Genomic DNA, 17,870 nt, shown 5'->3' with positions numbered 1-17,870 from the left:
AGAGTGTTGGGCTTGAAGTCAGGAAGACCTATGTTCAAATCCAGCCTCAGAAAACTTCCTAGCTGTGTGATCTTGGGCAAGACACTTCACCTCTGTTTGCCCCTAGAGAAGGACATGTCAAACCATTCTAGGATCTCTGCCAAGAAAACTCTATAGATCAAGATCAATGCAGTCATAAAGAGTCAGACACAATTAAAATGACTGAACAGCCACAATATCAATCTTTAAATTGGATGGATCATTACTCAAGTGATATTCTTTAGAAAGAGAATAAAATTTGATAAGTCATTAATGGAAGGCATACAAAATACTCAAATGTGTTCTTTATATAAAGTTCAAATAAGAAACTCTAAACAGATATTGTTTCTTAATACAAATTAATTGACTTGGAAATGAAATGTCAAACAAATTCCCAAGTTCAATTAAAGATTAAAAAAAAGTATATGGTATAGTTTGATCTAGATATGAAGGTGAAATTATTAAGGTGGTGAAGTTTCAAAAATTAAATTTTAGGGGATGGGACTGTGAAATAATGAATATCTTAAAAAATCATATATACAAAAATTTATGGTACCTACATTTTTTTTGCATGTCCAGATTAGCTTTTCTGATTTCCATCTTGTGTTCTTCTTCTTTAGTTTGAATTTCCCTTACAAGTTTGTCAATTTGCCGCTTATATTCCTATTAAAAAAACCTTAGTTTTACCTGTACAGTAGGATCTTATTTTATGCAAACTCAACACATGCAAATAGCAATTTAAAAAATATAGACAGAAAAATATATAAAATAAAAAATGTTAGTTGTGCACTAAGTCCTTGCTATTTTCTTAAGTTCACCCAGTCATTCTCATTCTGGAAAGTGTTAGTGTGAGTCATTACATTGTTTTGTGCCAAACAGCTCCTCATATCAGTCTTTATCCAGTTTTCACCTGTGTCAAATGTGTCCACCTCAGAGCAGAGCTTCTCTGTTTCATTGATGCTATTTAGTTATTGATAATGACCCCAAAGTTCAAGAGTAGTGAGGCTGGAAGCTCTGATAAGCCGAAGAAAAGTTGTAAAGCACTTAGTTATGTTCATATTAGGAACTTATTAAAACATGGGGTTTGCTATGTTGCAGGATTTTCAGCTTACACAAAGGGTTTTGGAAGATTGTACAAAACGAGGTCTCGCTGTCTATGTGAAATGTACCTTGTCATTTCTGATAGAGCCCTCCCGAGGATACTCCTTCCAACTCATACCATCACTTTCCTTTTACCTAGTGGTGGCTAATCCCCAAACTATTGGTAATGAGCTCCCTTCCCTGTGCTTCCCATTAAGAACTGACCAGTAGATACACTTGGCTCAAAGAACTGAGATGGAAGGAAAGTATAGTAAGGAGAGTAGTTATAAAACATTACTCCGGCAAACCTTGGGCTCATTCTCCCCCAAAGACATATAGCATCCATGTGAAGAATAAGCTCAAATTTAAAGTAAAATGGTTATGAGGAACATGTGAAGGATATAGTAAAGATAATTTATAATGCCTAATACTGTACTTTAGGACCTATAAGTTTTCTATTTTCATACTCTTCATGAATTTTCTCTTGGTTGAAGCAAATCTGCTGGGTAAGCTACTAAAGTAGATTCCCAGAATCTGTGAATTCCTTGAATTGTATGTGTGTGCATTTTAAATAACCCCTAATTTCTGTCTGAGCAACAACTCTAAGACAGAAGGGCAAGGAGGCATAGAGGTGGTTCAGTGGATTGAGAGCCAGGCCTAGAGACGGGAGGTCCTAGGTTCAAATCTGGCCTCAGACACTTCCCAGCTGTGTGACCCTGGGCAAGTCACTTGACCCCCATTACCTAGCCCTTACTGCTCTTCTGCCTTGGAACCAATATACAGTAGTGATTCTATGATGGAAGGTGAGGGTAAAAAAAAAAAAGAAGATGGGCAAGGACTATGCAAACAGGATTAAATGACTTACCCAGAGTCATATAGCTAGGAAGAGGCCACATTTGAACCCAGGTCTTCCTGACTCCAGTTCTGACTCTATCTACTGTGCCACCTAGCTGCCTTTCAGCAGTGTTTTAAACTACCCAACTAAGAAACTCTTGAGCTGTTAGATGGAATGTTTCCCTCTAGGCAGGTCTCTTCCACAAATTGCTCCCTTGAAAGACTTAGTTATTTAAAGCCCTTAAAATATTTTCCATCTGCTGCAGAAAAATATATTCACATTTCCTAAAGGGTCACCAAGTATTAACCCCTTGTTATCTATCTATACCTTGATAGCAATTCTGTTGAATGTATCAACTGAGGGAGAAGACCCCGAATCCTCCTCCCTTACATTAAAAATATAGTTTCATGACTTAGAATGAGTTGTCTAGACAGGTCTAAATATTAATATTATTGTCACAATGTAAATATTGTTTGAGTCATCTCATTTGAGAACAGCACTTGCAATACAAAAATACAAATGTAAATTTAAGACCTAAAGTCCAATCGTCATGTCCTCTGGCCAGCAGAGGGCCCTACCACACAAGCATCAGGCTCTTCCTGAAGCTAGCAGGAGCCCAATCTTCAAATCTTTGGCCAGGAGTGGAGGCTTATTCAGAACCACTTATTCAGTAACCCTTTACAGAACTCAGAATCTCTTCAACAACATCACTTACTGGTCACCGTTTCAGTTATAGAGACTCATTACCCAGTAAAGCCTGGTCAGCTTTAATGATCAGAAAGGCCTTCCTTAGATATCTGGTGCTGACAATGTGCCTCCTTGAAACTTCTCTTCATTAATCCTGGCTGTGCTCTCTGAAGTGACTCAAAATAGGATGAATTTCCCTTTTCAGGAGTCCTCTTTGAAAACAACTCTCCCTACCCCTTGTTCTTTAAAATTTTTTTTCTTCTCCAGAATAATTATTCCAGTTTGTTTAATTAGTTCTTATATGAAGGAAAAAGACTTGTATAAGAATATTCGCAAAAAACCGGAAAATGAGGGGATGCCCTTCAATTGGGGAATGGCTGAACAAATTGTGGTATATGTTGGTGATGGAATACTATTGTGCTAAAAGGAATAATAAAGTGGAGGAATTCCATGGGGAACAACCTCCAGGAAGTGATACAGAGTGAGAGGAGCAGAACCAGGAAAACATTGTACACAGAGACTGAAACACTATGGTACAATCGAATTTAATGGACATCTCCATTAGTGGTAATGCAGTGATCCTGAACAACTTGGAGGAATCTACGAGAAAAAACACTATCCTCATTCAGAGGAAGAACTGTGGGAGTAGAAACACAGAAGGAAAACAATTACTTGGTCACATGGGTTGAGGAGATATGGCTGGGGATGTAGATTCTAAATGAACATCCTAATGCAAACACCAACAACATCGAAATAGGTTCTGATCAAGGACACACGTAACACCCAGTGGGATTGCCTGTCAGCTATGGGAAACGGTGGGGGGAGCGGAGGGAGGGAAAAAATATGATTCTTGTAACCAAGGAATAATGTTCTAAATTGACTAAATAAAATTTTCTAAAAAAAAATTAGTCCTTATATGAAATGGTTTTTATTTTGACCTTTGCACCACTCTAGTGATCATCCTTTGAACTCATTCCAGATTGTTAATATTCCGCCCTTTTTAGAAATTTAAAATCTTCTTTCTTAGAGTCAATACTGTGTGCTCATTCAAAGCAGAGAAGAAGTAAGGGCTAGGCAGCGGGGGTTAAATGACTTGCCCAAGGTCACACAGCTATAATGTCCCCTTTCAACTGCAACCCCTGGCATTGAAAACCATACTCCAGTTGCAGTTGAACTGGATCAGAATATGATGGAACATTCCTAATTCTAGATACTCTACTTTCATGGATGATAGAGCTTAGCTTGTTGGGTGGCCATGCCATCCATATAACTAATTCAAACAGAACTTACTGTCCAGTAAAATCCTATGAAAAATACCTGGCTGATTCTCCTCCAATTTTTCTTATAGTATAATCTTTGTGAAAGGGAATTTTTATTCCCTTTGTCCATTTTAAGTTAATTAATAAAGAACTTAAAAGTACCACTACTTAATACTTAGTAAGTCACTAACAAAGAAAGTTCATGCTCTAACACACCACAAGCACCTCCCCCATCTCCCCCAGTGCAAGGCAAATTGAAAGGCTGTGATTAATTCCTGAGATGTGACTGAAGGAAAGCTGATTGGGTGGAGAAAATTGTGTATAAGAGGGAGCCTGAGAGAGATTTGGGCTCTTCATTCTTGGAGGCTCTTGACCTCAGGAGTGGGAGTTCTGCTGGGATTCTTGGAGGTCTTGGCCTTGTGTGCACTGAAAGTTCTTGGCAGTTTTCAGCATCTTTTGGCTCTGCAGATTTTGGCTTCCTAATCCGGACTTTGGATTCTGGTGAAGATTCAGCTTCCTACATTGGAGACTCAGGCTGAAAAGGGAAACTTACTCAGTTGAGAGTCTTGTTTCCTTGGTGTGAGAGACTGCCCTTTGTGGCTCAGCCTCTTCAGTGTTGTAAAGGATAATTTTAGCATTGTGACCTAAACTATATTAATTATTTGGTTGCCATGGATATCCCAAATTAAAAAAAAAATACCCAAGTCAGCTGGAAATTTATGGTGATTTAATTAATATAGTGGAAAGAAATTAAGAAGGAGAGAGAAGGAAAGAGTGTAGGATTTCTCCCGCCTGGCTAGTGCCAGGGGGAAGATTAGAGGCTCTAGGAAGGTAAGGTTTTGGAGAATAAAGGAGGAAGGAATCAGCCTGAACTCCAAGAGGGCTCAGCCAAGATGCCTGAACCTGAATTAGCCCAAGGGCAAATTCACCACCAAAACCCAGACAAATAACTGCCACCATGCCAAGATGTTATAACACTTAGCATATTGCCAGCCAGAGCCGCCTCTCTGGGGAAAGAGGCCGAAGAGAGGAAGTGACATGCCCTATATAGATGGTTTTACATCACTTTCCTGCGTCTCATTTGTACCAATGTTAGCTTAGCTTGACTTAGGACAGCCCAGGAGTCTGTCAGCTGTTTCTGCACATGTCTGTTGAAGGCCATCTTCTTAGATACTTAATCCTTGAGTATGGGTGCAGACATTCCTGACTTTGTTAAACTAAGCAGGGTGGAGCAATGTAGAGTTCCCAAGACCTGATTCTGTTAGACCAAGTATCTCCATTGTTACAATGTATCAGGAAATAGCTAAATCAAATCTTCTGAGGTACAGTCTGAGTAGGGTGGAGTACTTTTAAAATTCACAGTGTCGGTTTTTGGTTGTTGGAACACCTGACTGTAGACACTTTTGTGGAAATGGTGAGATTCAGATTCTCATTCATGGTCTGAAGGCACTAGGATTTGGACTTAGGGCATTTTTATCTAGGTGATATTTTCTACATCCTTCCTATATTTCCCACTTTAATATCTCTACCTTGCTGTAAATAAAGCTACTAAACAGCATTTTAACTTAAGAAGTTAATTTTATTTACAGCGACCACAATTCTTTTTTAAAAAACATTTTTTTTTGTCAAACCAAATTTTTAATTATTACACCTTTAATATTAAGATCCTGAGTCTGTGTTGCATTTATTGTGCTATGTGGTTTAAGGTGTTGGCCTAAACCTAATTTCTTTTTTTTAGATTAAAAAAATTTTAATAAATTTCCGCATAAGTTTTCCAAAGTTATATGATCCAAATTGCCTTCCTCTCTTCTTCCTTTCTCTTTCTTGGAGCTGGCAAGCAATTCAATTTGGGTTGTACATGCATTATCACTCAAAACATATTTTCATATTATTCATTTTTGTAAGTGCCTCATCTGATAATAAAACGAAAACCCCAAAATATATACCCAGATAAACAAGTGATAAATAGTATGTTTTCATTTGTATTTTGACTCCAGCAGTTCTTTCTCTGGAGGTGGATAGCATTCTTTGTCATAAGTCCCTCAGAGTTGTCCTGGATCATTGTATTGCTGTTAGTAGCAAAATCTATTGCATTTGATTGTTCCACAATATTGCTGTTACTGTGTATGGTAATGTCCTGGTTCTGCTTATTTTACTCTGCATTATAATGATCATGTAGGTCTTTCCAGCTCTTTCTGAAATCATCCTGTTCATCATTCCTTACAGCACAATAGTATTCCATCATCATCATATGTCACAATTTGTTCAGCCATTCCCATTCCCATTCCTCAATTGAGAGACATCCCGTTAGTTTCCAATTCTTTGCCATTCCAAAAGAGCAGCTATAAATATTTTTGTACATTAGGGTCCTTTCCCATTAAAAAAAAATCTCTTTGGGATACAGACTAGTAGTGATATTACTGGATCAAAGGTATGCATTGTTTTATACCCCTTTGGTCATAATTCCAAATTGCCCTCCAGAATGGTTAGATCAGTTCACAACTCCACCAGCAATGCATTAGTTCCCAATTTTGCCACATGCCCTCCAACATTTCTCATTTTCCTTTACTATCATATTGACCAATCTGAGAGACGTGAAGTGGTACCTCAGAGTTGTTTTAATGTGCATTTCTCTAATCAAGAGTGATTTAGAACATTTTTTCATATCATTATTGATGGCTTTGATTTCTTCATCTGAAAACTCTGTCAATTGGGGAATGACTTGGTTTCTTATAAATTTGACTTAGTTCTTTATGTATTTGAGAAGTGAGACTTTTATCAGAAAAATTTGTTATAAGTTTTTCCCCTAGTTTGTTGTTTCCCTTCTAATCTTGGTTTCATTAGTTTTGTTTGTACAAAAAATCTTTTAATATAATCAAAATTATTCATATTACAACTTGGAATGCTTTCTATGTCTTGTTTGGTCATAAATTCTTCCCTTCTCCATAGATCAGAGAGGTAAAACTATTCTATGTTCCCCTAATTTACTTCTAATATTACTCTTTATATTTAAGTCATTTATCCATTTTGACTGTTAGAGGGTAAGAGATATTGATCTAAACCCAACTTTTTCTGTTTTCCAATTTTTCTCAGTAGTTTTTGTCAAATAGTGAATTCTTAACCCAAAGCTGGGATCTTTCAGTTTATCAAATACTAGATTGCTGAGGTCCTAAACCTAATTTCTACCAAACTGTTTTCTGGTTTTCTTAGCAATTCTTGACAAACAAGTAACTAATGTACTCAGGTTTATTAAACACTGAATTGAATTTGGTTGTTTACTTGTCTGCTCCAATTGTTTGCTTTTCTTTTTTTAACTATTATAAAATGTGACTCTTAATATCTAAGTCATATATCAATTTGAAGTTTATTTTTAGGTATATGGTCTGATTGGTGGTCTATACCTAGACTTTTCTAGACTGTTTTCTGATTTCCCTGTGAGTTTTTGTTCAATAGTGAGCCTTACCTCTAAGAATTGGGGTCTTTCGATTCATCAAACATTAGCTATCAGACTCCTTTGCTTCTTTATGTTGAGTGCCTAATCTGTTTCACTGGTCAATCTATTTTTTTAACCAGTATGAAATAGTTTTGATGATAATAGCTTTTTGTGTAGTTTGAGATCTGGTATTGCTAGTTTTACACAATTTCGAATTTTCCCCCATCATTATTTAATATTCTTGACCTTTTATTCCTCCATATGAATTTCATCTTTTTTTCTAGATCTATAAAATAATCTTTTGGAATATTGGTATGACCCTAAATAAGTAACTTGATTCAGACAGTATTGTCATTATTATGACATGGCCACAACCTACCCAAGAAAAAATATTTCTATACTTATTTAGGTTTCTATTTCTTTAGAGTGTTTTGTGCTTTTATATATATATATACATATATATATATATATTTCCCATATGTGTTTTTAAGAAGATTCCCAAATATTTAATATATTCTGTAGTTTTTTGTAATAGAAACTCTCTTCTCATCTTGTCTTGCTGGTTTTTATTGTTAATATACAAAAATTTTAATGATTTATGTAGATTTATTTTACATATTATAGCTTTGATGAACTTGTTATTAATTTTATTTTTTGGGGGGTTGATTTTTTTGGGTTCTCTGGTAGAAAATCATATCTGCAAAAATGTTAACTTTAATTTGCATTTTTTTCTGATTGTTAATGATTTGCAGCATTTAAAAAATATGGTTACTGATAGCTTATATATTTTTTCTCATTTAAATAATCTTTTGATTATTTGCCAATTGGGGAGTGGCTCTTGTTCAAAGAAATGTGAATCAATTTCTTATATGTTTTGGAAATGAGAAAAGATCAAATTTAATGCAAAGATTCCATACCACCACCCCTGCTATCTGTTTCCTTTCTAATTAGCTGCATTGATTTTGCTTTTGGAAAATTAAAAAAAAATTATTTAACCAAAACTGTCCAATTTACCTAATGCAATTCTCTCTATTCCTTGTTTGATAATGAATTCTACTCCTAGCCATAAATCTAATGGATTTCTTCCTTCCTCTTCTAATTTGCTTATGATGCCACTTCTTATATTTAAGTTACATATCCAGTGAGAGCTTATTTTATTATATAGTATGAGAAGTTGGTCTCTATGTATTTTTCTGTAAGACTGCTTTATAATTTTCCCATTAATTTTTTAATTGAGTTCTTATCCCAGATATTGGAGTATTTGAGTAAATCAAACACAAATTTGATGTATTTATTTGCTTTTGTATGTTATGCACCTAATTTGTTTCACTAATACATCTGTTTCTTTTTTTTTATTATTCTTACCTTTTGTCTTAGATAGTTTTGATTTCTTTTCCTGAAAAATGACTATTCATTTCCCTTGACCATTTGTCAATTGGGGCATGACTTGATTTCTTATGAATTTGACTTGGTTCTTTTATATTTGAGAAATTAGACCTTTATCAGAGAAATTTGTTTATAAAATTTTTCCCCAGTTTGTTACTTTCCTTCTAATTTTGACTGCATTGGTTTTGTTTGTACAAAACCTTTTTAATTTAATGTAATAAAAATTATTTATTTTATATCTTGTAATGTCCTCTATCCCTTGGTGGTCTTAAATTCTTCCCTTCTCCATAAATCTGACATTACTTTCTGTCTTGGAACCTACGCAATGGGAGTCAAGTGATTTGCCCAGGGTCACACAGCCAAAAAATATCTGAGTCCAGAATTGAACCCAGGACTTCCTATCTCTAGGCCTTGTTCTCTATCCATTGAGCCACCAACCTGCCACCCAGTTGCCTCCATACATAATTTTGATGGTTACTGCTTGTGCTATAATTTGAGATCTCATATTACTAGGTTCCCTTCCTTTCCATTTCCCCCCATTATTTCCTTTGGGAGTCTTGACCATTTGTTCTTCTTGATTAATTTCATTAGAATTATTTTTCTAACTTTGTAAAGTAATCCTTTGTTAGTTTGGTTGGCATGATGTGGAATAAGTAAATTAATTTAGATTTGTTATTTTTATTATATTGCCCTGGTCAACTAACAAATAATGACTGTTTCTCGCTTATTTACATCTGTCTTTATTTGTATAATAAATGTTATTTAGTGTTCATATAGTTCTTCTATTTATCTTGGTATGTTTTGTATATCCTGTAGTTATTTTGAATGGATTTTCTCCTTCTCTCTTTTCCTTCTGGGTTTTGCTGCTGATAATAAATAGAAATACTGATGATTTATGTGGATTTATATTCTGTAACTTTGTTAAAGTTAATAAATGTTTTGATTACTTTTTGGGAGACACAAGTTCTCTAGACAGATCACCATATCATCTGCAAGAAATAATAGTTCCTCCCCCCCTTTTCTATGCTTATTCACTCAATTTTTTTTTAAACCCTTACCTTCTGTTTAGAATTATAATAGATACTTGAGGGGGGTGTATCTTTGATTGATATTAGATGACTAATGGATCAAGGTTTGCCTACCCTCCTCCCTTTTCCTCCCTCTTTCTCCCTCTTCAGAAGCCTTTCAGTTTCCCTTCCCCCCCTTTCTACTGTGAACTGAGATTTCAGAGGAAATACTCTTTTTTCTTCTTTAACTCAAGTAAGGGTTTATTGGGGAAGACAGGATAAGAGTAGAGGATAAGGTAAGAGGAGTAGGATTTCCCTATTCTCTATAGCAGTGGTTCTCAATCTTTCTAATGCTGTGACCCTGCAATACAGTTTCTCATGTTGTGACCCCAAACCAAAAAATTATTTTGGTGGCTACTTCAAAACTGTAATTTTGCTACAGTTATGATTTGGAATGTAAACACCTGATATGCATTATGTATTCTCTGTTGAGTATAACATGGGCGAGGATCTTTCCAGCAGTGGAGAGTAGTGAGATGCCTCTGTAGTTGTCACAGGCTGCTCGTGCACCTTTGTTCTTGTATAGGGCTACGATGGAGGCATCTCTGAGTTCTAGGGACATGTCTTCCTCTTCCCATATGCTGGTCAGCACTATGTGGAATGCCTGGAGCGCCTTTCCATTTAAGGCCTTGTACACCTCGGTTGGGATCCCGTCTTTACTGGGTGCCTTGCCTCCACTCATTTGTTTAATGGCTTTTTGGACTTCCTCTATTGAAGGAGGGACGTCAAGTTGTTCAATGGTGCGGTTTTGGGGGATCTGGTCAAGGATGCTTTGGTCGACTGAAGAGGGTTGGTTGAGAAGCTGACTGAAGTGTTCTTTCCACCTGTTGCTGATGCCTTTTTTATCTTTTATGAGAGTGTCACTGTCAGAGGATAGCAAGTGAGTGGTGGTGGGTTTTAATGGCCCATAGACAGTCTTGAGGGCACTGAAAAATTGTTTGTAGTTTTTCGTATCAGCAAAGTGCTGGATTTCTTCTGCCTTTTTTTCCCACCATCGGTCTTGCATCTTCCTGATCTCACACTGCTCCGTGGCTTGGAGAGACTTGAATCTGTCCTTTTTAGGAGTAGAGTTTGGGTTATTTTGCCACTCCATAAAGGCTTTGTTCTTTTTGTTCAATAGGTCTTCAATAGCAGTGTTGTTCTCCTCGAACCAGTGTTGTGTTGTTTGGAGCCTAGGACTGCCTTTGATGTTTCCTTCACTGCGTCTCTGAACTAGTTCCATTTCTCGGTAGAGCTTCCAGTGGTGAGTGGTCCCTTGGCAGACAGCTTGTTGTCCAGGCAGGACTGGAATGTTTGCAAATAAGATGGATCTCTAAGATGACTCACGTTGTAAAATGCGTGAACTGTCTGGGCGCATTTTGGATGGCAAGGCGCAATGAGCATTTCAAGAGTCACTCTAACCAATCTGTGGTCTGTCCAGCATTCAGCTCCTTTCATGGCTCTGGTGATCTGTAAATCCTGGATGTCTCGCCGGCGTACAATGATGTAGTCAATGAGATGCCACTGTTTTGATCTTGGGTGCATCCACATTGTTTTATATTTGTTCGCCATTCTGAACACAGTGTTCGTGATGGTGAGTTCGAACTCTGAGCATTTGCTGAGTAGCAGTAGGCCATTGTCCATTTTTCCCACGCCGTGTTTGCCAAGCATTCCTTTCCATCTTTCATGGTCCTGGCCAACATGGGCGTTGAAGTCTCCTAGTAGTATCAGCTTGTCATTTGTGGGCACTGAGTGCAGGACAGCACTCAGGTCAGAGTAGAAGAGTAGAACTTCTCAATGGTCTCCTCTGTGCTGGTCATTGTTGGGGCATATGCGTTGATGATTGTGGCATATCAGTCTTTGCTGAGAGGTAAAAGGATCTTCATGAGCCTCTCACTGATGCCCACAGGCAAGTCTGGCAGCTGTTTGAGCAAACTTAGCCAGGCCAACACCGTGGATTCTGTAGCAGTCCACCCCTAGCTATGGACAAAGGAAACAGTTAGAATGTACAGAGTGGCTTAGAAGAGAGCATGCTCAGTCTTGCGCATGGCTAGGAAAGCCTCTGACCCTTGATCCCAGCTTCCCCTAGGTCAGGCGAGAAAACAGGTTTCTTTGTGTTCACCTGGCTAAGAAAAACCACACCTATACCTTGTTAACCACTGATAATCATCCCTATGTATTGTGTATATTTGCATATCAAAGACATTAAAAGCAGCCACAGCGGGCTCCTCTCTCTCTCTCTTGGATCTTAGCTCTCACCTATGTCTGTCTTTGCTGAGGCCAAGCTCCATCTTTAATTCCTTTCCTTCTCTATCTCTCTTACCTGGGACCTGGCCTTTGGCCAGGCACTTTCTTTTCTCTATCATATCTCCGACCTGTGTGGTATTAATTTTGGATCACTGGATGGTTGATGCCTTTGTGTCGTCCAGATAGATTGGAGTTCTGCTGTGGCTCCATTGTAATCAATACGGCCTGGTTTCTGACTCATTTCTGCCATCTCATACCTGGCTCCGTCACGCTCCCCACGGAATCTAATCTACTATCTTTTCTTTCTCTCTCTCTCTCTCTCCTTGAGGCATTCGCAGAGATTGCCTCAGATTCTGTCTTCATTTGAGGCTCTACCTTTCCAGAAGAAGGGTGTATCCAATAGTGGGTTCGCTGAGTGATCCCTCTTCCGGTAAGCGTGTTTCACTTAATGCTGTGATGTTGATGTTATATTGAGCCAGTTCTTTACCGATTAGAGCTGTTCTTCTCTCAGGTCTTGGGGTATTCTCTCTATCAAGTAATGTTCTGATGTTCCATGCTCCTAGTAGGAGTTTCTTTGTGTTTTGTTTTCTTTTTGACCTCTTAAAGGGATGACCTGCCAGCCACGGTGTGCTGACTGGGTGTTTGAAGGGCAGGCAATGTTTGGGACACCTTTTCTAGTCCCCTCCCTTGATTAGGGTGAGCAGTGCTGTCCTAGAGAGGGCTTATCAGTTGCCCAGGATGCTGCCAAATGTCCCTGCTGCCCTATAGGGCTGAGAGACCACTGGTCTATGTTATACTAAACAGACTCCTGTCATCTATTTCATACTCACCCGTGTTATACTCAACAGACTCCTGTCATCTGTTTCAGAGCAGAACCTGCCTGAATCACAATGTGGCTTCCGACCAGATCGCAGCACCATCGACATGGTCTTCACGGTGAGGCAAATGCAGGAAAAATGACTTGACCAGAACTTGAGTCTCTACATTGTCTTCATAGACCTGACGAAGGCGTTCGACACAATGAACAGGGACACATTGTGGGTGATCCTTAGCAAGCTCGGTTGCCCAGCAAAATTCGTCAAACTGATCCGGCTCTTTCATGTCGACATGACAGGGGAAGTCCTATCTGGTGGAGAGACTTCCGATGGCTTCAACATCTCCAATGGCGTGAAACAAGGCTGTGTCCTTGCTCCAGTACTATTCAACCTATATACTTCACCCAAGTATTACAACATGCTGTGATGGATCTAGACCTGGGCGTCTACATCAAATACCGACTGGATGGCTCACTATTCGACCTTCGCTGCCTGACTGCAAAAACAAAGACAACAGAGAGACTCATCGTGGAAGCTCTCTTCGCAGATGACTGTGCTCTCATGGCCCACCAAGAAAATCATCTTCAAACCATTGTGGACAGGTTCTCCACCGCAACAAAACTGTTTGGCCTGACTATCAGCCTCAGCAAAACAGAGGTGCTGTTCCAACCTGCACCAGGGAGGCCAACAAAGCAGCCGTGCATTATAATCCACGGCACGCAGCTTTCTAACGTCAACACTTTCAAGTACCTGGGCAGCACCATCGCCAATGACTGGTCCCTAGACCACGAGATTAATGTCAGGATCCAAAAGGCCAGCCAGGAACTTGGGTGGCTGCGCTCCAAAGTCCTCCAACACAGCGGAGTAAGCATTGCGACGAAGCTCAAAGTATATAATGCAGTGGTCCTCAGCTCACTCCTGTACGGTTGCGAGACATGGACACTGTACCAGAAGCACATGAAACAGCTGGAGCAATTCCACCAAAGCTCTCTCTGGTCAATCATGAGGATCCGATGGCAGGACCGAATCACTAATCAGGAAGTCCTCGACAGAGCCTACTCCACCAGCATCGAAGTCATGGTCCTCAAAACCCAGCTACGATGGTCTGGACACGCCATCCGCATGGACCCACAGTGAATACCAAGACAGGTATTCTATGGTGAACTGTCAGCTGGACTCAGGAAACAAGGCCGACCAAAGAAAAGATACAAGGATCAGCTAAAGTCAAACTTGAAGTGGGCTGGTATTACACCAAAGCAACTAGAACTTGCTGCCTCTGTCAGAAGCAGCTGGCGAACCCACATTAACCATGCCACCACCACCTTTGAAGATGAGCGACATTGACGTCTTTCTGTTGCGCGTGAACGCCAACACCAGGCCACAACCGCACCTCCCGTAACAACTGGCGCCCCAGGCCCCACGTGCCACAAACTTTGTGCCTCAGTCTTTGGACTTCAAAGCCACATGAGGGTACATCAATAGATGATAATGCACAAAGACAATTGTCATTCTCGGTCATCGAGAGACTACTACTACTACTCTTATGTATTCTTATTGCTACAAATGAAACATAATTTAAAAATAGCGATTAATCACAAAAACAATATTTAATTATATGTTGAAAAATATTAATCTAGCAGGAGGCAGCCTGAGCGCTGGGGCAGGAGCTAAGTCCTGCCTGGGGAGAGGGTCCACAGATGCTGCCTTCTTCTTCCTGTCACCTCCCTCCAGCTCGAGCTGAGGCTTCACTTTGATGGGGTTACTTGGCTCTGTTATCTGCTCCAGGACTCATTCTTAACCCCTCCGGAGCCAGCGCTGGAGTGCTCTCTCTGGGTCTCTGTTTGAGTCCAGTCTCCAGGCAACAGGGTAAATCCATCGCCCCTCATAGGGGAAGGGCTGCTGATAGGTAACTAATATTAGTACAATGTGCGAGCAGCAGGGTCCCCATTCTTTCCAAGATCTTGCTGTAAAGTAGCGCGATTTCTCAGCGGATAAAGCCATCAGAAATATGTATTTTCCGATGGCTTTAGGTGACCCCTGTGTTTTGGTCATTCGACCCCCACCCGTGTTGCGACCCACAGGTTGAGAACCGCTGCTCTACAGGAAGCCTTGGTTTGGAGGATATTGAGGGAAATGGCAATTCTGTTACAATTGTGACACAGAGTCAGTCAGAGAGATATGGGGACAACTGTCTTTCTTCGTCTTCCTCTGCCAATCAGCCAGACCAGTTCCAGAGATACAAATAGCTTCTTCTCCACCTCTCTCAGAAGCCAAAAACTCCTTCAGGTTCAGCCAAAAGCCAAAAAACCCAGTTGAGCCTAGTTCACCATTGGCTTAACTCCAACTGTTACATTCCAAATAGAATCTTCATTTTGACTGACAGATGATGTCCTTTGCACGCATTGTAAATTCTTTCCTCCACAGAATCAATATTGTGTATTGGTTCTTTTTTTTTTTTAAACCCTTACCTTCCATTTGGAATCAATACTATGTATTGGCTCTTAGGCAGAAGAGTGGTAAGGGCTAGGCAATGGGGGTTAAGTGACTTCCCCAGGGTCCCACAGCTAGAAAGTGCCTAAGGGCAGATTTGAACCCAGGACCTCCCATCTCTAGGCCTGGTTCTCAATCCACTGAGCCACCCAGCTGCCTCCCTCAATTTTTTTTTCGTTGTATCACTAGAGATCAAACTTAAATGAGATAATATATATAAAATGCTTACAAATGTTAAGGAACTATTATTATTAGCTTTTATATATTCTATATTAGCTTTTATTACTGTTACCTACTGCTGCTGCCACCACCACCATTATTATAACGATAGCTACATGATATAATATTAATGAAAATGGGTCTCCTTTTTCCATTACATAAAATATTGGCTCTTGGTTTTAGGTTGATTATACCATATCAAGGAGAGGTCTATTTATTCCTAAGTTTCCTAGTGTTATTTTATTCTTTTAAATGGAAAATTTTATCAAAAGCTTTTTGGGCAACTACTGAAATAACAAGGTTGTTTGCATTACTATCATGTTTATAGTTTTCCTCATATATGGGGGTGTTGGAACATGTGCAGAGGCCTAGTCTTCCTGTAATATTTGTTGAACTAATACTGAATTCATCAAGTAAATCCAATCTGATTATAGTGTGTAATATTTTTAACATGCTATAGCTTCTTTTTTTTCAAAAAGTATTTATATGTTTATTTTTATCTTGTTCAATTAATTATTTTCTGAAATCAATTTATTTAATATTTTTCTTTTTCTGTTTATCTAGTATTTTAGAATTTCAAAAATTTATATCCATCTAGATTATTAGTTTTGTTGGTACATAACTGGGCAAAATAGTTCTTACTGGCTTCATTTATTTCATCTTCAGTTGTTTTAATTTTGGATACAAAAGTTTGATTTTCCTCACTTTAAAAGCAGACTATTTAATTGTGTATTTATCACACCAGTTAACCCCCCCCCCCAGTATTATTTGTAAATTTATTTTTTTTGTTCTAATTTTAAAAATCTCTGGCTTTCAGACTACAATGGTTAACTGAAGATGAGAAACAAGTTGCAATATATATATATGCAATATATACATTTGGAGAGGAAATATATATTGTTGCTAGAAAGTCAGCTTCAGTTAGGAAGATTTGGGTTCAAATCTTACCTATGACACTCACATTAGCTATGTTGATCCTGGGAAAGACACTTAATCTATCATATGTTTTCTTGTTGGAAATTACCTCTTTTAATGAAATAAACATACATATATAACATGAGAGAAAAGGAAAAAGGAAGGGAAGGGAGAGGGAGAGAGAGAAAGAGAGAGAGATAGACAGAGACAGAGATATGGATAGATAAAGAGGGAAGGGGGGAGGATGAGGGGAGAGAAAGAGTGAATGAGAGGGACTGTGTTTTATTTCATGATTTAAAAAAACATTAAGACCCACTTAGTAGAGTTATACACAACCAAGATTGACTTAATATGTTACATTAAACCTTACCTGCTCATGAGATTTTAACTTCTCCTTCAAGATGTCATTGCTTTTCTTTAGCTGCTCGTTTTCATCTATATAAGAAATATAAAAATACATATTCATACATTTATACATACTTCCACAATTGTTTTCAATGGTGACTGAGCCACAAGTTACATTTATTCCTCATTTTCCTATGTAATGCACAAAAAAAAAAAATTTCAGAGTACTGAATTTTTTGACTGCTATTTACCCACTATGGGCAAATCATTACCTTTCTGACCTCCTCCTCCCTTATCTGTTGAATGTGTGCAATAGCAGTGACACTACCTACCTCACAGAATTTTGTATCAAAAGATTAATATATATATATGTGTGTGTGTGTATATACTTTCAAAGATATGAAGATCATAATGGGGTGAGGTGGGGCAGGGTTGAGTAGTGCTTGAAGGTCTTAGCTGTGTAAATCTCAAATTGATATTCAGTTTGGCTTCCATATTTTTAAGCTTTGGGATTGTGCTTATGGCATAAACAGGTCATTTCTAAATATAGAGAATGGTTCTAGGACTAAGATTGAAACCAGGTTAAGAGTTGTGTCAGAGCAGGTAGTTAGGCTTTTGACTGGGCCTAAAAGTAGGTATGAAGGCAGGTATGTGGTAATTTGTAAGGTCCAAGATTAGGGTCAGAGATAGAGTTCAAAACATAAAAGATCTGGATTAGAGTCAAGATGAGTAAGAGACTAGAGATGGGTCACTGCTCTTTTGATGTGTGTTTCTAGGAAATATATTCACTTAAGCATATGCCAAATTGCATAAAAATTCAATAGGAAAACTTTCTGTACCCTTTAATTAAATTTCAGGTAGATTAAAAATGTATTTCTTCCAAAATCCAAACTAAATAAAGTTTCATTCTGGTTTTCTTTATCTTGTGGGATGAAAAACAAACAAATGAAAAACCTCAATTGAAAAACACTTTTAATGAGTAAGAAAATAGTTTCATGTGGTAAGAAAATATTAAGCTGGGGGGGGCAGCTGGATAATCGCTCAGTGGATTGAGAGCCAGGCCTAGAGACAGGAGGTCCTAGGTTCAAATCTGAC

At 38.5% G+C, this 17,870-nt stretch overlaps 1 protein-coding gene across 3 annotated transcripts in view; it reads right to left on the bottom strand.

The window, feature by feature from the left end:
* CCDC152 (coiled-coil domain containing 152) overlaps positions 1 to 17,870 on the bottom strand; it is a 54,231-nt gene that overhangs the window by 6,759 nt on the left and 29,602 nt on the right. For all 3 annotated transcript variants that reach the window (XM_007487407.3, XM_007487405.3, XM_007487406.3), the window contains 2 exons: positions 16,801 to 16,865; positions 579 to 681 (listed from right to left, as the gene is read on the bottom strand). In XM_007487407.3, the coding sequence (XP_007487469.2) occupies positions 579 to 681; positions 16,801 to 16,865 (168 nt within the window). The remainder of the gene's footprint in view (positions 1 to 578; positions 682 to 16,800; positions 16,866 to 17,870) is intronic.

This window comes from Monodelphis domestica, chromosome 3 (genome assembly GCF_027887165.1).
Source record: "Monodelphis domestica isolate mMonDom1 chromosome 3, mMonDom1.pri, whole genome shotgun sequence".
Lineage (NCBI taxonomy): Eukaryota > Metazoa > Chordata > Mammalia > Didelphimorphia > Didelphidae > Monodelphis > Monodelphis domestica.
The sequence above is the reverse complement of the archived record's forward strand: the minus strand, read 5'-3'. Positions and strand labels throughout refer to the sequence as shown.